Source organism: Prionailurus viverrinus, chromosome A3 (assembly GCF_022837055.1).
Source record: "Prionailurus viverrinus isolate Anna chromosome A3, UM_Priviv_1.0, whole genome shotgun sequence".
NCBI classification, from domain to species: Eukaryota; Metazoa; Chordata; class Mammalia; order Carnivora; family Felidae; genus Prionailurus; species Prionailurus viverrinus.
In genome coordinates this window covers 24261919-24285243 of record NC_062563.1, presented here as the reverse complement: position 1 = coordinate 24285243, position 23325 = coordinate 24261919, and the positions used below count along the sequence as shown (strand labels likewise).

Sequence of the window (23325 nt, the reverse complement as noted above, 5' to 3'; positions counted from 1 at the left end):
GAGGACTTGGGAAGGAGGGGAGGAGTTAGGCTGGGTCAGCGAGGAGTTACGGGTTTGCAGAGCTAGTGGGATGTCAGATCTGGTGACGTCCAATGTAAGATGAGGAAACTGATACCCAGAATGGGGCAGTCACTGCCTCAGGGACACATGGTGGGGGTAGGTGTGATAAGGGAGGCCCAGAAAAGGGACAGAGACCCCAGCGCAGGGTACCTTAGCACGTTAGGGGTCGAGCCAGTGTTGGAACCCAGGGTTCTGTTTTACACCCAGCTGAGTCCCATAAAAGCCCACCTGATTTCTCTAACCTCGGGACAGCTGCCGAAAAGCTGTAGAGGTAAAGGAAAGTATTTTCATTTTTCCAGCAATTTTTAACTTGGGAACGTTGGAGGGTGACGCATTGTATATCAAAATGCCCAATATCATTTGCATCAGGATCTGGGGCACTTTTTGAGAATGCAGATTCTTTATCCCTATTCTTATCTTACCTTTTGGCAGCCCTCCAGTTCTTTAACTGTTCCTTCTTTCCGGATTGTGATAGGATCTTCTCAATGTGAAGCACCTGATATGAATTTTTAAGTTAAAGTAACCTGAACTGATCAGTCCAAGCTCTGGGAAGTTAACAATAACTAAGAGAGAACCCCAGCTTTCACATCTGATTAAGAAGGTAGACCGGTAAACAGTGCTTTTCTGGGGAATCAGGGAGGGCTTTGGAGTCTGGAGGGCTAGGTAGGAATGTGTAAGCAGTGAAAGAAGTAAGGGTGGAGTTAAGAGGCAGGAATGGGGACAGTGTTCCAAGTAGCAGGAACAGAAACCGCAAAGGCAAATAATTCAAAGTGTGGCTAGGCTCATTTTAGAGACATTGAGGAGTTTGATATAGATACTGAGGAGGGCCTGGGAGTTGATCAGGCTGTTAGGAGCTCATTCTTGGCGAGGGAGCCTTGGATGCCAGGTTAAGAAGTTTGGCATTTTTCCAGTGAATGATGGGGAGCTAAGGATTTAAAAAAAATTTTTTTTTAATGTTAATTTATTTTTGAGAGAGACAGAGCGTGAGCAAGGGAGGGGGCAGAGAGAGAGGGAAACACAGAATCTGAAGCAGGCTCCAGACTCTGAGCTGTCAGCACAGAGCCCGATGTGGGGCTTGAACTTACAGACCGTGAGATCATGACCTGAGCCGAAGTCAGACGCTTAACCGACTGTGCCACCCAGGCACCCCAAGCTGTCTAAGGATTTTAAGCAGGGGAAAGACCTGGTCGATTTTTTGTTAGGTGCTGGCTACAGTGTGGCAAATGGTTTGGAAGTGGGGAGACTAAGGCCAGAAAGCATGCTCAGAGGGAGTTAAGGTGCGCGGCAATGAGGAGATGGAGAGAAGGGGACAGGTTAAAGAGACATTTAGGAGGGAGAACTACAACTAATTATAAATCGGTGGCCCAACCCAGGGGCCAGGATGTTTCCACCTCCTTAAATAAAGCTTGTACACCCTCTGTCTGCAGGACAGGCTGAGTCCTCCAATCTTCTTGGGGGGAGGGAAGGGATAGGTGGTCTGGTTATGGGCAGGACAGTGTTTCCATGATGTCCTTCCTTTGTCTGCTTTTATACCTGAGGAAGAGCCCGAAGCAGCAGTTACTATAAAAGGCCCCGGGTGGCAGGAAAAGTCCATCATGTTCACCAGGAACAAAGGAAACTATTTCTAGTGCAGCATGAAATTAAAATAAAAAATCATCACCCAGGGTTCTCTGCAGGTTCCCCTCCTCCAAGATGGGTGCCAAATGACGTGTATCAGGTGTCTATTGGTGAGACTTGGGGAAGATCCCAGACCTTAACAGCCCTCTGACTGAGTCCCCTCACATTGTGGCAGGTAAGGTGTCTTTCTTCCCATTTTGTAGATGTGGCAGCTGAGTCTTAGAAGTTATGTGACTTGTTCAAGGGGACCTAGTTTGTGGTGCAGGGAGTAAGGTGTGGGAGTGTGAGGGGCTCTTGGCCAAGCATCTTACAAGTGAGGCTTTGTCTTTGTGCTCCCTTTGCCCTGAGGCTTTGCCCCTAAATCTTGGCATAACTGACTTCTTGTCATTCACATGTTTCCTCCTCAGATGCCATTCCCACCCCATCAGTATATATATATATTTTTCACAGCTCTTACTAGTATCTGAAATTACTAATTTTGTCTGTTTCTCTCCACCATGTGAGTTCCATAAGAACAGGGACACTATCTGTCCTGTTCACCACTTTACCACCAGCACCTGGAGTGATATCTGCTCCATAGTAGATCGTCAATATCGTTTGCTAAATGATAGAAATAAGCTGGGGAGGGAGAAAGGCAGGGAAACCAACATAGGTGGAAGCTTAGGATGTTTTGGGTACTTTTCATAAACTACTTCATTTAATGCCCTCGCAGCTTTTCAACGTAGGTACTGTATCTCCTTTGGGTAGGTAAGAAAACATGCCAAGTGAGGCCAAGTCAGTGGCTTGTTACTTTTGAGGTAACAAGCCTTTGAGAATTCTCCTTTGAGAATCTCCATTAGACACAATCTTTTGGCACACCGTGTGGAGGAATTCACAAACCTCCCTGAGCCCACTCAGGGGTCCCAGATCAAGGAACCCAGGATTGGGGAACTTGCCTGAGGTCTCTCTGGCCCCAAACCTTTGTTAGTTCCCCTCTCCACAGCAAGGTTAGATTCCATTTAGTGGACTACAGAGAGCCTCCTGAAGATTCTGTAACAGAGGGAGATTATGAGGCACTGAGCCTTTGATGTGTCAGACCTGAGTTCAAATCCTGCCTCCAAAGCTAGCAGTGTAACTATGGGCAAGCAAGCCTTCTCACTTCTCTGAATCCCACTGCCCTCACTTTGAAAATGGAATCTATTTTTTTTCCCTAACTATAATTAATCTTTATTAATCTGTTCACCAAGTGCCAGATATTTGGTTAATGGCTTTCCAGTTATATCACTTTTTATGTGCCCTGACTTGCCAGAGATCATGCAGCCTCCCACGGTTAGCCACTGTGCTCCCATATGTGCACAGGCTTCCTAAAGCTGACTTTTGAATCTATTGCAGTCTCTGCTCTTGGGATTTGTGGGAACAGTTGAGTCTGAATTCACTGAAAAGACACTAGGAAGTCTGCACTGCAGTGTGAATGGAGGCCAGTGCCTTCAGTTGGTATGTGTCTTTCCCACGGTGAGGGCCTCTCTCCAAGCCCCTACTAGGCCTCTCGATTGGGACATCTCTGCCCGTCCCGGGGTCTGCGTTGCACATGGCCTGCTCTGTGCGTGCATGGCTGCTGTCTCTTTTTAGCAATGACATCACCCTGCCTGGTATTGTTGTTTATGGGGCTGTCTCCCCACCTGGCGGGGGGCCATTGCTTGGCCATTCGGTGGAATTCCTCTGTCTTTTAGCCCTAGTACAGACCTGGCCCAGCACTGCTGCTCAGGAAATGCCTGTGGAATCAAAGTGAGGACTCTCCCATGTGTTGAGGATTTACTGTGTGCCAGGCCTGTCCTGGACACGTTATATGTGTTATCTCATTTACACCCCATGGTAATCCCGAGAGGGAGAAGTTACTGTCCCTCTTTTACCAAGAAGAAATAGAGACTCAGCTGGGCTTTGCATTAGGCCCACTTGCAGTGATTGATGACACCAGGGCTGACTCCAGGCCTGTGCTCTCATCGTGCATAAGCAGTTCTTGAAACTGTGGTCTGATAAAGGGGAGAGACACTCCTCAGCCCCCAGGACCCTCAGAGACTTTCTACTAACAAGATTCTAGTCCAGCTGTCATTTCATCCATGAGGAGGGGTGCCCTGCTGGCTCAGTCAGTAGAGCATGTGACTCGGGATCTCAGGGTTGTAAGTTCAAGCCCCAAGTTGGGTGTAGAGATTACTTAAAAAAAAATTTTTTTTTTTTTGGGGGGCGCCTGGGTGGCGCAGTCGGTTAAGCGTCCGACTTCAGCCAGGTCACGATCTCGCGGTCCGGGAGTTCAAGCCCCGCATCAGGCTCTGGGCTGATGGCTTGGAGCCTGGAGCCTGTTTCCGATTCTGTGTCTCCCTCTCTCTCTGCCCCTCCCCCGTTCAAGCTCTGTCTCTCTCTGTCCCAAAAATAAATAAACGTTGAAAAAAAAATTTTTTTTTTAAATAAAAAAAAAATAAATAAAAATAAAAAAAATTTTTTTAATGTTTATTTATTTTGGGGAGACAGAGACAGAGAACGAGCAGGGGAGGAACAGGGAGATGGGGAGACACAGACTCCGAAGCAGGCTCCAGGCTCTGAGCTGTCAGCACAGAGCCTGACATGGGGCTCAAACCCACGAACTGTGAGATCATGACCTGAGCTGAAGTAGTCGCTCAACCAACTGAGCCACCCAGGCCCCCAGAAATTACTTTAAAAATAAAATAAAATAGGGGCTCCTGAGTGGTTCAGTCTATTGAGTGGCCAACTTCAGCTGATACCATGATCTCGTGGTTTGTAATTTCGAGTCCTGAATCAGGCTCTCTGCTGTCAACTCAGAGCCTGCTTCGGATACTTTGTCCCCACCTCTCTCTGCCCCTCCTCAGCTCATATTCTCTCTCTCTCTCTCTTTCTCTCTCTCTCTCTCTCTCTCTCTCTCTCTCTCTCTCTCTCTCTCTCTCTCAAATAAACATTTAAAATAAAATAATCCATGAGAAAACAGAAGCCCAGAAAGGAGAGATGACTTACTTACAGCCCTTCTTTTCCACTTACTGCTTATCCTTACCCACTTACTTTTGGGCAGGATGGGATCTGATTTTACCCACCATTAAACCACCCAGGTAGCCCTGGTCCAGGTCGACACTCAGTAAATACTTCTAAATTTTATTTATGATGAAACATTAAGAAGGATATACAGATTAGTATAACAAACACCCGTATTCCCACCCCCCAGCTTATGAAGTAAAACATTGCTAATATAGCTGAAGGCCTCGTGTTCCTCCACAACTGTAATCCCTCAGGAATAAAGGCTCCCCTAAATTTTTTGTTTATTCTATGTAATTTTTTATTGAGCTATAATTCATATGCCATAAAATCCAACCTTTTTAAGTATACAATTCAGTGGTTATTAGTATGTTCACAAGATTGCACAACCAATACCACTCTCTAAGTCCAGAACTTTTCCATTACACCAAAAGAAGCCCCATACCCATTAGCAGTCACCTCCCCATTCCTCCACTCCAACCCCTGGCAGTCACCAATTTGCGTCATGTGTCTATGGACTTGCCTATTCTGGACATTTCATATAAACAGACTCCTGTAGATGGTCTTTTGCATTTGGCTTGCGTCACTTACCATTATGTCTTTAACGCTCATCCGTGTTGTAGCGTGTACCAGTATTCCGTTGTGTGGATATACCACATTGTGCACCTCCGCCAGTTGGTGGACGTTTGGGTTGTCTCTACTTTTTGGCTATTATGAATGAAGGTGCTGTGAACATTCATGTACAGGTTTTTGTGGGGCTGTATTTAATTATCTTGGGAATAGACCGAGGAGTGGACTTGCTGGCTCGCAGGGTAATTCTATGTTGACCTTTTTTTTTTCCCCCAAGTTGTTTTTTGTTTGTTTGTTTTTTTAATTTAGGTAATCTTTATACCCCATGTGGGACTCCTAACTCACGACCCTGAGATCAAGAGCCACATGCTTTTCTGACTGAGCCAGCGAGGCGCCCCTCTCTATTGAACTTTTTGAGGAACTGCCAGACTGTTTTCCGGAGTGGCTGCACTATTTTACATTCCCACCAGCAATGTCTGAGAGTTCCAATTTTTACATTCTTACCACGTGTTCCTGCCTGGCTGTTTGATTCTGACCATCCCAGTGGGTGTGAGGTAGTGTCACTTGTGGTTTCAATTTGCATTTCCCTAGTGACTGATGATACTGAGCATGTTTTCATGTGCTTGTCGGCTATTTGTTTATCTCCTTTGTCTATTCACATCTTTTGCCTAATTTTGTTTTACTTAAAAAATTTATTATAGCTAAATATACGTAAAATTTGCCATTTTAGCCACTTAAGTGTACAGTTCGGTGGCATTCGCATTGTTGTGCAGATATTGCCACCATCTGCTTCAGCAACTTTTTCAGCTTCCCCAACTGAAGCTCTGTACCCATTGAACAATAATTCCCCGTTCCCCTCTCCCAACCAGTCCTAGGCAACCACCATTCTACTCCTAAATTACTTTTTTTTTTAAGTTTATTTATTTATTTTGAGAGAGAGAGAGAAAGAGAGAGAGGGACCATGAGCAGAGGAGGGGCAGAGAGAGAGAGAGAGAGAGGGAGAGAGAGAATCCCAAGCAGGCTCTTTGCTGAGAGCATGGAGCCCGATGTGGGGCTCGAACCCACAAACTGCAAGATCATGACCTGAGCTGAAATCAAGATGCTTAACCACCTGAGCCACACAAGTACCCCTCCTAGACTGCTTTTTGACTCAGTTTCTCTTTCACTTAATAAAAGAGAGGGTGCATTTTTAATTTCAGTTATTTGTCTTTTTATTGTTGAGTTATAAGAATTCTTCATATATTCTGGATCTTAGACCCTGATCAGATACATGATTTGCAAGTAGTTTCTCCCATTCTCTGGATTGTCTTTTTGATTTGTTGATAGTGTCCCTTTTTTTTTTTTTTCTTTTTTAATTTGAGAGAGTGCACAAGTGGGGGAGAGGGACAGGTGGGGGAGATAGAGAATCCCAAGAAGGCTCCACACTCAGCATGGAGCCCAATGCCGGGCTTAATTCCACAACCCTCGGATCATGACCTGAGCTGAAATTAAGAGTCAGACTGAGCCACCCAGATGCCCCTTGACAGTGTCCTTTGAAGTACAAATGTTTTTCATTTTGAGGAAGTCCAGTTTATCTGTTTTTCCTTTGGTGCTTGTGCTTTGAGTATCATATCTAAGAAACCATTGCCTAATCCAAAATCGTGAAGATTTGTACCTATATCTTCTTAGAGTTTTATAGTTTTCACTCTTACATGTAGGTCATTGATTCATTTTTAGTTCGTTTTTGTATATGGTGTGAGGTAGGTCCTATGCATTTTTAATCCTTTTACTAGGTGTGTGTTTCTAAACATTATTTGATACAATTTTTTCTGTTTTTTGGACTTTAAATGGTAACATTGTTTACATTCTTGTGCAGCTTGCTGTCACTTCAGCCTTATGTTGGGAGAGTCATCCATTTGATCAGGGTAACTAGTTCATTTGTTTTCACTGCTGTATAGGTTCGCTGCATAAAAACCACACTTTATTTACCTTTCCTCCTGTGAATGGTCTCTTGGGTTGTCTCTAGTATTTTGCTGTTACAAATGATAAACCATCTAAAATGTGCCTCCTTGTGCAGTGTGTTGAAGGTCAGGAGCATATTCAGATTTCCTAGATAATGCCAAATATCTCTTTTAAGTGGTTTTATAAATTTGCACTCTTGCCAGCGATGTATTAGAATTGCCCTTGTTGTATTAGAATTGTATCCTCAGTAAGACTCAGTATTGTCAGGCTTTTTTGTTTTTGCCAGTCTAGTGGGTGTGAAATGACACTTTGTTGGAGTTTCCCAGATTAATAGCAAAGTTTCTTTTTCAGTAAATATTTGCATGGTTGGATAGGCAGGTGCACACAAAAGCAGAATAGAGGCAGCTCTTCGAGGAGATGACCCTGTGACCCTGCTTGTGGCTAGATGATGGCAGGGCTCTGGGCCTACACTGCGCTGGCTGTTATAGGGAGACTCTGGAGCTAGGAAGTGTTGGGTGAGACTGACAACCCTATAAATGGGAGAAGGCAATTGTCACCTTGACACCAGTAATGGGAGCCTCTCTCCAGGGGGAGGCTGTAGTCCTGCCCTTCCATTTCACCAAGAAGGGAAGGAGCTGGAGAGAGAGAAGGATCAGAATGGGGTCCCATAGTCTAGGAATGACCTTTTTTTTTTTTAACCTTCTCATAGTCTTGATATTGGTGGTATGTATTTCTCTTGTTTATTCTACTGAGTTTGGGAATGATGAAAAGGATAGTAAGAAGAAGAATAGCAATGATCATTTATTAAACACTTATGTGTGAGGCATTGTACCTTTTTCATGAGTATTATCTCACTTAATTCCAATGAAGTAGGTGCTATTAGTATTCCTGCTTTACAGATGACAAACAGGGTAACTCAAAGAGACAGAGTAACTGAGGGTTTTCACTCAGTCTGACTCCAGAACTTGTAAGCACTGTGCTATATCATTCGCCTGGCTCAGCTAAACCCAAGAGATCAAAGAAAGGAGAGGCTTGTCCAGGCCTGGGTGGGTGAGAAACATGAGTTATGAAATCCACTGGGCCTGGTGTGGAAAGGGCAACAGGGAGCAGAGTGAGAGGCCCCCTGGAAAAGATGGTTCTTGAGAGGCAGGTGCCCCAGCCCAGTGGACATGGCCCATTTAGCAGGCACTCATGGGCACCTCTTCTGTGCCAAGTCCTGAGCTGGCTGCTGGGGTGCAGAGTGGGATCTGCCCATTTCCAGGTCTCAAGAAGTCCCTGGACAGGTGGAACAAGAATTTGGAGGATGTGGGTGACCCTGGCCTCCTAGGATGCAGGTGATAAGATAACACCTCAGACTGAGGGCTGTCCAGGTATCCTTCAACAGGTAAAATTTTAACAAACTGTGGCACATCCATAATATGGAATACTACTCAGTAACAGAAAGGAACACATCACTGATGTAGGCAACAACTTGGATTAATCTCCAGGGAATTATGCTGAGTGAACAAAGTGAATCTTAAAAAGTTACATACTGTATGATTTCATTTATGTAACATTTTTTAATTGACAAGTAAAAAAATTTTTTTTAATGTTCATTTATTTTTGAGAGAGAGAGCATGAATGAAGGAAGGGCAGAGAGAGAGAGAGGGAGACACAGAATCTGAAACAAACTCCAGGCTCTGAGCTGTCAGCACAGAGCCTGACTCAGGGCTTGAACTCGGTAACCGCGAGATCATGACCTAGGCCAAAGTCGGACTCTTAACCAACTGAGCCACCCAGGCGCCCCTGAATTGACAATTTTAGAAATGGAGAACAGATTGGAGGTTAATTTTGGATGGGTTAAGGATGGGAAGGAGGAGGGTGTCTTTTGTTGGAACTCTTCAGAATATTAACTGTAGTGGTGGATCTGTGAACATATACAGGTGATAAAATTGTATAGAACTTAATACACACACACATACACACATGTATATGTAAAACTGGGAAAACTTGAATGAACTTGGGGGATAGTATCAATGTCAATACAGGTGATCTCTCTGTATTGTTTCTTATAATTGTGAATATGTAATTACCTAAAAGAAATTTCAATTAAAAAATGAAATTTAAGGCCCAAAGTATTGGCAGGACAATAGAGATATTTGTAAGACAGCATTCTCAACCCATATAAAAAATCCTGAGGGCTAGGGCGCCTGGGCGGCTCAGTTGGTTAAGCATCTGATTCTTGATCTCGGCTCAGGTCAGTGTGGAGCTTGCTTGGGATTCTTTCTCTCTGCCTCTCCCCCACTTGCATGTGCATATGCCCCCCCTCCAAAGAAATAAATAAACTTAAAAAAAATCCCACGGGCTATGTCCAAGGAGGCTTTTTGCCCTTAAGTTAGCAAAGTCCAGCTCCACAGAGAGGTGGGCAGTATTCCCTGAGATGTGGAGGAGTGCAGGGTTACCCTAAACACTTCAAGAGACCCAGGGTAGGCCCATTGGGTTGGTTTCTGAGCTTAATTCTTTGAGCCTCTCTGTCCTTCACCTCCTGAGCTGACACCACTATCATAAGGGCAAGGGCAGAGCCACAACCCACTCCCACTCCTCCCACTCCACCTCTGTTTGGTCTTCTGAGAAGGACAGATGTTCCTCCTTCATTCTCTACTCCACCAGGTTGCCCCTCCCCTGGGATGTCCTGTATCAATTGTTACAAACTCTCTGTGCCTCCTCCATGACTGTCTCCTCTCCTAGACAGACTCCTGGACCTTGGGAACAAGACCAGAACCAGTCCCAATCTGGGGGGCATCAGAGAGTGTTTGTTATACTCAACTAAATGGGAAGTTGACCCTGGCTGAGATAAACCTGTTCTGATCCTGAGATCCTAGGGAGGGCCTGGACTGTGGCATAGGATTTGAGGGGTAGTATGGCTGTGGTCTTACAAGATTCTGGGACTTTGTTTCCACCTGTTAGGCCCACTAGGATATCTCTTCCAGAATGTTGGCTGCCCTGAACACTGCTTCAAATTCTGTCCCCAGAATGGGAGACCCAAGGCTCCTCCACCAGACTACCCCAACATACATGTACTCACAGGGATCATGTGTTCACATTGCTGACCTCTTACTCTGGGATAAACACTTTGGTTTCTTTATTTCTCTCAGCAACATTTATAAGGGAGGTATTCTTTATATATCCATTTTGCAGAGAAGGAACCCAAGGCTCAGAGAGGTTAAGTAACTTGCTCAAGGTCACTTAGCTTGTAAATAGCAGAGCAAGGACTTGAAGAGGCATTCCTAATGTGTGCCAGTCTAGTGCCTGCAGGTGCAAAGCTGAAAAAAAGAAACATCACTGCCCTTATGGAGCTAATGATAAAATCACCAAACATTTATATGTGCTTACGTATGGCAGTCAGAGGCTAAGCTCTTTATATACATTATATAATTGACTCTGCTTTACAACCAAATGAAATAAGGTTATGCCCATTTTACAATGGAAATTGAAGCTCCAGGAGGAAAAGAGACCTGCTCAAGGTCACATAGCAAGTAGAATACAGACCTGGACAGTCTGCTCTAGAGCTAGTGCTATCAGACCCTCTTCTGCCATCTCTTCCCTAGACCTATTTTTGGCTTTTTCCCTCCTCTGTACACAGGCCCCCTCCATGCTATTATTTCTGCCCTCCCTTCACTCCAGCTCTTCGGTCTAGCCTGTGTCCATAGACCCATTCATATTCTAAGCATAGTTTGGAACCTGTGGTTGGGCCAGAATATCTATCAGCACGATGATACCCCTCACTCTGACCCTTTCTGTTCCACCCAGCTGCCTGGCAAGGGGAGTCTTGCAGGAGACTACTACCCAGTCCCCTCACCTACCTGTGGTGGCCGGAATATGTGTGGCTCTGCAGTGCAGAGGATAGAGCAGCAGGATGCCCACACCTGGCAGAGAGGCCAGCACACCAGGGGGTGCAGGTAGCACTGGGACTGTCAGTGCTAGTGGTTCTGGAGGCTAATATGAGCAGCAGCAACTGCTGGCATTATCTAGCCTCTAAGAATAGCTTGGGCTGAAGAGTTGGGGTCTGGGGCCAGGGAAGAGGGCAGGAGCCTGTTTCCACCGCCCCTGCCACCTCTGCTGCTGCTTGGCCTAGAAACTGGAAAGCCTCCCTTCTGGCTTACCATTTGCTCTGGGATGGTTTTGCATGGATGTGTCTTGCCTGCTATTGGGCTGGAGGAAAGAGGGTGACCCATAGACTCAGACCCAGGGCTGAGGTCAATGAGCCCATACCCTGAGGACTGGCCCTCACCAGGCCTTCCCCATTGGCACAGAATAGGAGCTTGCTTTTTCAAGGATCATGTTGGAAGTGAACCTTATTCGTTTAGCGAATCCTTAAGAACTAGATAATATATACCCATGATTCAAAATTCAAAAGTATAAAAGGGTAACCAAGAAAAAAATCAGTCTCCCTCCCTTCCCTAGCCCTCAGCCGCCTATTCCCCTCTCCAGAGGCCACCGCTCTTACCAGCAAAGGTGGTCCCTCCATAGGTAGGCACGTAAATACGTGACTCTTCTATCCCCCCATTTTTGCATGAGCGATAGCACATCCCATCCATTCTTCTGCCCCTTGCTTTTTTCACTTAATGATATACGTTGTAAAGAACAGTAATTTACTGAGTCTTTATTCTGGCATGCACTATTGTAACTAAGCACTTCAGATGTTATAACTCATATAGTGTTCATCAGAATCCTGTGTTGTGGTAGGTCTTTTTTACGATTTTCCATTGTTCAGAGGTTAAATAATTTCCCAAGATTTCAGAGCTGGTAATTGGCAGAGCCAGGATTCAATCCCGGGCAGTCTGACTTTAAGGTGTTCTTCATCACTATCCTATACTGCCTCTCATGCTTGAGCCCTGTCACTACATAGCACCCCCTTACCCTCCCTAAGGGCCAAGGTAAGAAATGTATATTGAGAGACGCCTGGGTGGCTCAGTCCGTTAAGTGTCCAACTTTTGATTTCGGTTCAGGTCATGATCTCACAGTTTTGAGATCTGGCTATGCCTTGGGCGTGCAGCCTATTTAGGATTCTCTTTCTCTCTCTCTCCCTCCCCTGCTCTCACGTGTGTGCACGTGCTCTCTCTTTCTCTCAAAAAAAATATTAAAAAAAAAAAAAAAAGAAATGTACATTGAACACTCACCATGGCCAGGTTCAGGCTGGGATACAGCAGAGAATAAAAAAGATTAGGTCTTTGCCCTCACGGAACTGGCACCCCAGTGTCCACATGTGTCTGTCAACCAAAGCAGGAGGAGGGAAACACACGTCACACACACCCACGTGTCCAAGTACAGGCCTGCTGTTTGCACATACTTTTCTCCCTTATCCATTGATTGTTTACTCACACAGCCTCTGAGCTGAAAGGCCTTCTAGCCCAGAGCTATAAGTGGAACATGGAGGTCCACACAGAGATAGATACTTACAAGAGATCACGATGTGGGCCTCGTGATTCTCATCCCCTGCCCCCTAGGATCCATTTCAGCAAGTCTGGTGGGGGGTGTCTATAATCCAGGGCCCAGCCATTGTTTGAAGTTGGGAACAATTGAAGGGCAAGGGAGCTATAGATAGATCCACAGCTGCTGTCACCTGTTCCAGCCTGGGCATTGGGCCCGAGCATTGTCTACATGGGGGCACTCTACCAGTGAGGGCCCACTGAGGGTGGGAGGTTGGCCCAGTCCAGCCCAGCTCTAGAGAGACTGAGTCAGAGGTCAAGACAAAGAAATACAGAGTCTCAGAGGGCAGAGAACGACAGGGTGACAAAGAAGGACCAAGACCCATGAGAGATACAAGAGACTCCCACCTCATGCTAAAAACACAAAGACTGGTTGGGAGTGTGGGCAGAGGCAGAGAGAGAGAGCTATCTAGACAGTGAGGGCCTAAGGCAAAGATTGAACTCCAGGATACAACAAATCAGAGCCCCAGACCAGAGCCTGTGCTAGGGTCCAGACCACTTCAGTCCAGCATCAAGGTCTTTCTGTCCATCTGTTTATCTCCAGGAGGGTGACACATGCACATTTCTCTCTGGGGCAACCACACCCCAGACTCTTCTAGGGCAGTCTGAGGTAGGGCAGTCAGGAGTGATCCAGGAGGCCCCTGGGGTCTCTGAAAGGAAGAGTTTGTGCTGCTGAGTCTAGTCGTAGATCTAATTCACTATGTGACCTTGGGCAAGGATCCGCTTCTTCTGTGCCTCAGTTTCCTTAGCCGTTCAATGAGAGAGTTGGTTTGCATGATCACTAAAGGTCCTTTTAACCTCTGATGCCCCTCAGGACGTCCCCCCCCCCCAACCGTGTGTCTAACTTCCCTCCCTCTTGATGCAGCTGAAGCCACAGTCCCCTCCTTTGTTTGTCCTTTGTGAGGATGGGGGACAGCTGGTCCCCCCCCCCACTCCCCCCCCCCACCAAGTAACCTTTTACCACGTTGAGGCATCTCTCCTCCGGATAAACACCCCTGATGCCTTTTGGCAGCCCTCATCCTATTTTCTGCTCAGGCATCAGAGCCGGGGCCCACTCGGGCTCTCTGCAGCTGCCCAGGGCCCCAGGAGGGGGACAAGCCTTGGATGAGCAGGGCCCCCCCCCACCCACAGGGTGCCAAGGGGAGGGCCCCACTCTAGGGCCTCACTGCTTTGCTTTTAGACTATTATGGCAGCCACCTCCTAAGTAAGTCTTCCTGCCACCGGTCTCGCCCCTTCAGTCCATCCTCCACACCAGCTGCCACCAGGATCTTGTGAACACATAAATCTGACCATGCTGTCAAATGTCTTTGCTCAGAGCTCTTTGATGAGAAACATAAAATACAAATGCCTTTGATGGCTCCCCAACTCCTGCAGAAGAACGCTAAACCCTAATCTGGCTTCTGAGGCCGTTCAGTCTAGTCCCAGCTGCTCCACCTGGCCTCCCTTCCCTGTGTGCCTCCCGTGGCCAAGCCTCCACCTGTGTGACTGCTCTGGCCTTGGAGTTAGGGCTCATGCTCTGTGTCCCCTCTCCTCTGCCTTTGGTGCCCTCCTCTCACCTGGACGACCACTGCCTCCTTGCTGCTCTGCCTGCAGCATTCCAGTCTGTTCTCTGTATGGCAGCCAGGGTGGTCATCATTAAACCTCAGACCACTTACTCTCTTGCCCCGACAGCTTCCCGCTGTACTTTATATAATAGAGTCCAGAGTCCCTTTCAAATCCTACAAGACTCAGTGATCCAGCTCATGCCTACCTATGTAACCCTACCTTAAAAAACTCTCCCCCTAGGGGTGCCTGGGTGGTTCAGTCAGTTAAGCATCCACCTCTTGGTTTTGACTCAGGTCATGATCTCAGTACTCGTAAGTTCAAGCATCAGATCCGGCTCTGTGCTGACAGCATGGAGCCTGCTTGGGATTCTCTGTCTCCCTCTCTGTCTGCCCCTTCCCCGCTCACACACTCTCTCTGTGTCTGTCTCAAAAATAAATAAACATTAAAAATAAAATAAAACTCTCCCCCTGTTCCCACTCCAGCGGCACTAGCATTGTGATGGCGTCAAACTCACCACGCTATTTTCTGCCTCACAGCTTTTGTATTTACTACTACTTTTGCTCAGAATGTTCTTCCTCTGGCTCTTTGTATGGCTCCTTCTCGTCCCTCAGGTCTCACCTTGAATGTCACCTCTTCAGAGAGCCCCACCTCCTTGACCAACTTGAGTACTGTATACCCCACCCCCATGACCCTCCACCGCGTTACTGTAATGCCCTTATATCCTGTGCCACGATCTTGAATTACCTTAGAAACTGTATCTGCTTGTTCATTGACTGCCACTCTATGAGGGAAGGGACCTTGTTGTCATGCCCCTCTCCTTGTCCGTCTGGGTGTCAGACTTGATTTTGTCCTTCACATCCCTCCATTCTGACATCTCCTGTGGGTGTCTTTCTTTTCCTGGACAGAGAGTATTGGGTTCCCATCCTGGACACAGAATAGAAGGCATGTTCACCTGAATCTATGTGATCCTCCCAGCTGAGGTAGCATTTTAACAGAGTCCTTCAATGTCTTTATCAAGGATTTCCAGGGACTGAGGAGCATTGGTGACAGATACATTTCCGGTTGGGGCTGGCTCCCAAATCCTATCTTCTCTGTCTCCCTACCTGCCCTTGCTTTCTCCAATACTTAGCTCCTCCAGTGGCATTTTGGGCTAGAAGAAGAGAAGCCAGAGGTAGTATGTCCCTTTTGGGCTTTGCCCCATCAGCTCATTGCTCATGGGAATCTCCCCCAATAGCCCCAGCTCAGCAGCTGCCTCCAGTTCTGGCTGCTACTAAGCTGTGAGCTCCAGGACCCCACAAAAGTGCTTATCTGAGGCCTTTGATGGAGAGAAACAGGGGACGCGGAGGCCATGGTGTCTGGCTTGGCTCCAGCTCCCCATATCCTAAGGCTGCCTATCTCTATCTTTCACCGCTTTACTCTCTACCCTGGATCCTGCTCCTCCTTCCCAACTCTGTTCCTAGTCAGGCCCAAGGTTCCTTGGCTTTTCTGTGGGGGATGCAAATAGGGGATTTACAGCATTGCTGTCTTTGAGGGTGGCCACAGGCTGGTCTGGGGCCTGGGAGCACTGAGGCCGGAATGCCTGAGGCTGAGCCCTTCCTGACAGTCCTTCCTAGCACTATCAGCATCTTAATTAAGTCCCTTGAAGATCGTGGTTCTTAGAGCGATTTCTGGAAAGAGTCTCTGAAGCCCAGGAGGGTGGACACCCCACACCGCGGGCCAGGCTGCAGGTGACCCAGCTGCCTTCATGCCAGTCCTCACCATAGCTGCCTTCTCCTTTGCTGGTTTCCGTGTGCTTGGATAGAGAGCTAACCTCAGGAGTGGGATCCTGGAGTCTGGCCCAGGCTCCCTCTGTCCCCATCAGGGCCTCTGTGTCCTCAGCTAAGCAGAGGGTCTGGATGAGATGATTTCCCTTCCAGCCCTGATGCTCCTGATTCCCAATGCCCTGCTGTCTTTAACTGGAATTGGGGAAAAGGGTGGCAGGCAGGGAGAAATAGAAAAGGTACAGGAAAGTACAGAGAACAATTAAGAAACCATTGTACACATTTTGTTATATTTGCCTCTTTTGCCCCTGGATTGTAGCACTTCAGGGTTCTAGTGATACCGATTCTAACACGCCAGGATTCGAAACTGAGGTACATATAGTCCTGGCTCTGTACTCATAATGTTGGGAAGAGAAGGGAGGAAGAAAGACTTTGGAGTGTCTACACTGGCTACTCAGTGGGTGGGTTGGTTGGGATGAGAGGGCGGTGGTGAAGAAACGAAGCTTCCGGAGGTTCTAAAATCCTAGAATCCTAGAATCCTAAAGTTGGAGCAGATCTCAGAGGTTGCCCAGTCCAAAGCTTCAAGCCCTGTGCAACCTCTGCTTGATTCCTCCTTGCTGTTAGCAGGCTCATTTTCTTCTATGAAGACTTTTCCGTGGCTGACAGGCTCTGAGTATGAAAAGACCCTTTTCTGTGTATGTATCCAAACTCTGCTTCCTTGTAACCACCCCACTGGCCTGCTCTTGAGGACACACAAGTCACAGGTTTCGTATGCTACAGGACAGCTCTTCATATATTTAAGGTTGGTGCCTTAAGTCCTTGCAGATTGTGGCATTTCGTGCCTCTCTTAGGTGCCTCTTGGGTTTCCCCATCACTTCGTCATTTTTGTCTGTGTGTTCATCTCAGCAGGAAGGTGTGCCCTGTGTAGTAGAAGTGAACTTACAGTTCTAGACCCATTTCTTTTGGTTGGTTTCTCAGCCCCAGGTTTATACACTGAACAGATAATTCTAGAATTCAGACCCACATTATATTTGGTATAGGCTAGACTCATTAGAGGTTCTAATTCTCCAGGCTAATTCTATTGCTCAGGCCCTAAGAAAGAAGGCCCTGCTTTCTGAGCATCTTCAAACAGCAAGCAGAGTTTTTCCCACCCTTTGGGCTTTCTCTAAATAAGGAGATGAAAACCCTATAATCTTTTTCTTTAATGTTTGTTTGTGTGTTTGTTTATTTTTGAGAGAGAGACAGAGTGAGCAGGGGAGGGGCAGAGATGGGGAAGAGCTGTCAGCACAGAGCCTGATGTGGGGCTCGAACCCATCAACTGTGAGATCATGACCTGAGCCAAAAGCAAGTCAGATGCTTAGCCGATTGAGCTATCCAGTTGCCCCAAAACCCTGTAATCTTTAAAAAAAAAATTTTTTTGGAGAGAGAAAGGGGGCGCAAATGAGCAAGGGGCAGAGAGAGAGAGAACGTCAGGAGGAGGGGCAGAGGGAGAGAGAGGGGGAGAGAGAGAGAGAAATAGGGTTCATCTGAAGTGGTGCTTGTGTTTTACCTGAAGCGGGGCTTGTGCTCACCCAATGTGGGACTTGAACTCATGAACCGTGAGATTGCGACCTGAGCTGAAGTCAGATACTTAAGGACTGAGCCACCCAGGTGCCTAACAAAACCCTATAATCTTAAACTATCTATCAAGTTGGGTTCATGCTCTTACTCAGCACACACTTACTGACTTTCTGCTGTGTGCAGGCATTCTGTAAGGTGCTGGGGATATAGACCAAGCTCTTGCCCATTAGTTGGTGGGGAGGCAGGCCAGAAACAACCTACGTTCTATGAAGAGAATCGAAACAGAACGATGTCCTCACAAATATAATGTGGAGAAAAAGAAGAAAGGAATACATAATGTAGGATTCCATTCATAGAAATTTTGGAAACTAATCTGTGACATTAGAAGTCAGGATGGTAGGTGAGGGAGTGGTGAATGAAAGAGGGGGGTTGCTGGTAATTTGTTTCTTGAATAGGGTGTGTTTAGTTTGCAGAAACTCAGACTGTATGGCAATATTCACTGTGTCCCTGATTATAATGGCAAAAAGACTGGGGACAATCTAAATGTCACCCAAAGGAGAGCTGTATCATTTCATAACTTGGAGAGTATCTATAGGATTAATTCCTAAAAAGGTCTGGGCATTTGTAATTTTAATAGATATTGCCAAATTTGGCCATGCATTTCTAACAAAGTTTTTGTGTAACATACATGCAGTGAAGTGGGTACATCTTGAACGTACAGCTCAGTTAGTTTTACAGAGTGAACACACTGCTCTTTGCTCAGTATATAGTGTTTCCTGCATTCCAGAGGCTGCTCTTGTGCCTCGTCCATTCATTACTCTCCCTCAGGACCACTCTTCTGCTTTTATCAGCTTACCTGGTTTTGAACTATGTATGGTTGAAAATGGGTCTTTGAAGTTATTTCTATATATTTTATAGAATATAGGTATATGCATATTTGGAATTGGTAGCCAGATGGTACAGAGAATTTCTTGTGTGGGCACAGCCTGACATCTGGCTGGAATCCTGGCTCTGGACCTGTGTAGTTCTATGTGTCCACTGTCTCGTGTTCCAGGATCCTTTGATTCTCTGACCATAAATTTCTGTGGTGTCACCAGGGCCTGAATGGGGTGATGGACAGGACAGCCTGAAAGTGCCCTGATGTATTCCAAAGCCCATATCAGGCAGACTGAGTGCCAGCACACTGAACCCCTGTTGAGAGTGGGGTGCAGGAGGGGGCTAAGAGTGGGAAGTTGATTTCCTGGGAATCTTGAATGTCTTCTAATTGTTCTAAATTTCCTCCTTTTGCTTTCTTTTCAGCCAAATCATTTCTTTACGTGTATGGTCACAGGTCTAGTTTTCTTCATGTACAATTTCCCCAGGGGACCCCAAGGAGATGGGGATAGAGGTAGGAGGTAAGAGCATGCAGGTACTGGAGAGGGATATCTTACTCTCTCTGCTTCTCTTTTTGATCTGGTCTCTGCCACTACTTATCTGTGAGATTTGCCAGTGCTTTCTTTTCTCTGGGCCTCAGTTTCCCTGGGTGTATAAAGAGGATTGTGCCAAATAGTCCCAGAAGGCACTCTGTTGTTTCCTCTCACTCAGTCTCCTTGCTCTTTGTTTCTGGGGGTGTGAGCCTTTTTCTGGGTGGACCAGACTCCTTGTGACTCAGTTTCTCTCTCTCTGGGCTCCTCAGTCTTGCCGGATCTCTCACGGCTTTGTCCCTGCCCCATCAGTCTCTGAATCCCAACCTCCCTCTCTCTTAGTAAGAGTGTCTCTCTCCGCCTTTGTGATCCCATGACAATGGGAGGTAAAAATAGCCCAGGGGCCGTGCTGGTGGAGATAAAAGGGAATTTGCCTTTTGTGTCCTGTGGCCAGGCTGGGGGGGCTGTGACACGTGGAGATTGCTGACATAGCTCTCCTCTGCTGACCTTGACGGTGGCAATAAAAGGGGTAGCCCAACTCCCAGCCCTCACCGTGTGCTGAGGTGGGTGATCAGGGCTGAGGTTGGAACCACAGGGTGCGGGTACCCATGGGTGGGCACAAGTCTCTCTCTATCTCTGGGAAAGGATGCTCTGGTGTTTGAGTGTGTGTGTGTATGTGTGTTGGGGGCTCACCAGGGAGGCTGAGATGGGGATCCCCGAGGAATCACTGAGTATTAGGCCTTGTGGGTTTTGAATCACACCCCTGTTTGGGGTCCCTGGGTCCCTTAGTTCCTCCGTCACGGCCATCTTCCAGTGCCTGATGCCTTGGATTGCCTTGAACCTCCAAGATTTTTAGACCCTCATCTTCCACCTCTCAGTGCCACCGCCATGATGGATGTGAGTGAACTTGGGGAGTCTGCCCGCTACCTCCGCCAGGGCTACCAGGATCTGATGAAGGTGCACACTGTCCCGTGGGATGGTAAGTGAAGGCAGAAGGGCACGGCCATGGTATTGCCCTTATGGACTCAGACCAGGAGTGGGGAGGGGTGAAACTGAGCTTGTGGCTGAAGGGGAACTCTGGCTTCAAAGCTTTAGCCCTGGCCCTTTCCCTCAGAGTCTGGAGTCCTTAAGGGTACATTCCCTGAGACTCTGTGTACATCACTGCATGTTTGTGAGCAAGCCTCGGTTTGCTCCTCTGTAAAATGGGACAATATTCCCTGTCTCCCGGAGCGGCAGTCTGTGGCTGGAGCCCGAGGCCTCTGAGATGGGAGTGATTAGTATGCAGGCTGGTGTCCGTAAAACCTGTGATGGAGTTATTTTTAGTGTTTTCCATAGAGCTAAAGCCAAAGACAGGAATAAAGACTACTATTTATGACCTAGTTTGCTCATAGGACAATAATAACAATAGGCAATGTGTATCAAGTGCTTATTTTGTGCCAGGCCCAGAGTGAATGACTTTCCATGCATCATCTCAATAACCTGGGAGCTGGGGACCAGGGCCAAGGCCAGTTTCATGGGTGTGCAACCTCTGCAGTTGCACAGGGCATCACACTCAGAAGGGCCTTTGTGTTTAACACTCAGCTCTCACCATATTGAAATGTTTAATGATTTAAAAACTTGTTTTTAATGTTTGCTTTTGAGAAAGCGTGTGTAGGTGGGGGAGGGGCAGAGAGCAAGGGAGACACAGAATCAGAAGCAAGCTCCAGGCTCTGAGCTGTCAGCACAGAGCCTGGTGAAGGGTTTTGAGCCCATGGAACAGTGAGATCATGACCTGAGCCAAAGTTGGATGCTTAACCGACTGAGCCACCCAGGGGCCCCAGTGTTTAATGATATTTTAACAGGGGTGCTGCATTGTAATACTGGGGACTGAGAGTTATGTAGCTGGTCCTGAGTAAGGCACTTGGCTAGTAGTGGCAGGACAGGAAACAGAACCTGGTGGTCTGCTATCTGAGTCCATGCCTTTAACCACCATGAGATATGGGCTCCCTGAAGTTGTGGGACCAGCTGACCAGGCAAGAAGGAACACAAGCCACAGAATTAGGAGAAGTGAGTTTGGGTCTTCAGCGAAATGGGAGAGGCAGAGCTCCCCTGAGAATTATGTGCCTGATTTTGAGGCCTTCTTCATATGGGACCTCAGGAGATGCCCGTAACATTTTGCCTTTGAGGGAACAGGCCCAGAGGGAATGAGAGTTTTCCCCGAGCTTGCAGGGTAGATATGGCAAAAGCAGGAATCTGAACCCAAGTATGTAATCCAGGGTGGTGAGGGCCTATTACCTCAGTCAGGGAATCCTCTGACAAGGTCCCTACGGACCCTCCCAGCTTTGCCCTTCCAGGATCCTGGGTCTGGAAGGATCTTTGTGTACTCCTGCATCCTGACAGAGGGGCTCATGGGAGGGGCAGAGGTTTACAGACAAGGCTTGGGAACCCCAGTTCGATGTGCCTCAGCCTTTCTCAAAGCCCCACTCCTCTCCCCCAACCAGGGAGGAAGAGGGTCTGGGTACCTGATGAACAGGATGCCTACGTGGAGGCCGAGATCAAGTCGGAGGCAACTGGGGGCAGAGTCAATGTGGAGACCAAAGACCAGAAGGTTTGGCTCCCCTCTTCCGGGATTATCTCCTCTGCCCCCTCGGGTGCAGCTAGCAGGCGCACTGGATGAAAAAAGGGGTCTGGGAGGGCACCGGCATAAGAGACTGAGGTCAGAGGTCAGTCAACTGCTGCCCGCCTACCACCTTACCCCACGTTAAGGTCTCCTATGATACGGTCTCCCGGACAGATGCTGCTAGTGCGCGAAGCAGAGCTGCAGCCCATGAACCCGCCTCGCTTCGACTTGCTGGAGGACATGGCCATGATGACGCACCTCAACGAGGCAGCGGTGCTACACAACCTGCGCCAGCGTTATGCTCGCTGGATGATCTATGTGAGCCACGGGCCAGGCTGGGTTCGGTGGGGGTGGGGCCAAAGAGGCAGGGGCGGGGCTAGGGAAGCGCTACTGCGCGGTGGGGCGTGGGGGGGAAGGAGCAAGGAGCAGGGCTAGAGGTGGGACAGCGTGAGGTCTTGTCGCTGTGAAGGCGGGGCCCCGGGCTGGGGCGGGGCTAGAGGAGGTTCGGCTACCAGAGTGTAGGGGCGGAGCTGCAGCTAGACGCTTGGGCTTGGCAATGTGGAGGTGGGGCTACGGGCTGCGGGCCGGAGTAAGGGCTGGGGCGGGTAGGACAGCCACAGAGCTTATGGCAGGGCACTTTAAGTGATTCCTTGGGGAATATTGCAAGGGTCACGGTTTCGTGAGGGCTGGGGATTGAGGATGGGAACTTGGCCTTCAATAACCCATTTTATAATCTCTCCTCAGACATACTCGGGCCTCTTCTGTGTCACCATCAACCCCTACAAATGGCTCCCGGTCTACACGGCCTCCGTGGTGGCTGCTTACAAGGGAAAGCGCCGCTCGGAGGCCCCACCCCACATATATGCAGTGGCAGATAATGCCTACAATGACATGCTGCGCAGTAAGAGCCGCCTTGACTCCTCTCCCTCACCTAAGACCTCCACCCCTGCTCCAGGGAGGCCTCTGTAAAGGACCCCTTTCCCTCCACTTGCACTGCTTTCCTTTTGATGCTGCTGGACACTCTAGCGTAGCATTCTGTCTCTTGAAGTGGGAGCCGACCACTGTCTGGATGATCCCACCTCGTCCTCCCATTTCTGGCCCTGGGTGGTGGAGGGGTTGCCCCAGTGCCACAGATACCCAAAGTGTTCTACTCCTGACTGACTGGTTTCTCACCTTGGCTAACTTACCTATCTCTTCCCCTTTCCTCCAGACCGAGAGAACCAGTCCATGCTGATCACGTGAGTGTGGGGCTCTGGGGGTGTGGTGGGAAATGCTGGCCACCTGGAAGGAGGGGAATGGAACTAAAATCATTTCCCAAGTCCAAAGTGCTTAGGGTAGGGCTTTTACCACCTGGATCTGGTATCCTTCTGAAGCTAAATTAGAGCATTTTCTCTGCCCCTATTCTGGGCAGATGCATTATGGGGTGGTGGACAGGGAAGGGATACCCAAACACCAGAGTGATCACCAGCCCTGATACTCCCTCTCCCCAGGGCCTGGAATCTTCTCCCACCTTAATCTTTGGGGAATTATGATTCTGGCTCAAGGGGAGGGAGGAGATTACTTTCCCTTTCTTTCTTACAGTCTCCTTATTTCTGAATCTTATTTTGATGTTTCATTTGCCCCCCTGGGAAAGTGGTAGAGTTCATGTCCAAGTTCATGTCCAGCCAAGCCAATATGGACATTGTGCATGAGTGTGTGTGTGTGTGTGAGTGCAGCCTGGTGGTTAAAAGCAAGACCTTTAAAACCAGAAGGACCTGGGTTCAAGTTCTTACATATCCACTTTC

General features: G+C 47.9%; 1 protein-coding gene across 3 annotated transcripts in view; it reads left to right on the top strand.

The window, feature by feature from the left end:
• The first annotated feature begins 401 nt into the window (after nt 1–401).
• MYH7B (myosin heavy chain 7B) overlaps nt 402–23325 on the top strand; it is a 43571-nt gene continuing 20647 nt past the window's right edge. The window contains exons 1-8 of one of the 3 annotated variants that reach the window (XM_047851924.1): nt 402–661; nt 1737–1852; nt 18839–18933; nt 19821–19921; nt 21423–21529; nt 21716–21859; nt 22286–22442; nt 22752–22779. In XM_047851924.1, coding sequence (XP_047707880.1) covers nt 18860–18933; nt 19821–19921; nt 21423–21529; nt 21716–21859; nt 22286–22442; nt 22752–22779 — 611 coding nt within the window. In that variant the 5' untranslated portion in view covers nt 402–661; nt 1737–1852; nt 18839–18859. Of the gene's footprint in view, nt 662–1736; nt 1853–18838; nt 18934–19820; nt 19922–21422; nt 21530–21715; nt 21860–22108; nt 22147–22285; nt 22443–22751; nt 22780–23325 lie in introns of those variants that run through there. The other 2 variants (XM_047851922.1, XM_047851923.1) reach the window with 2 other exon arrangements.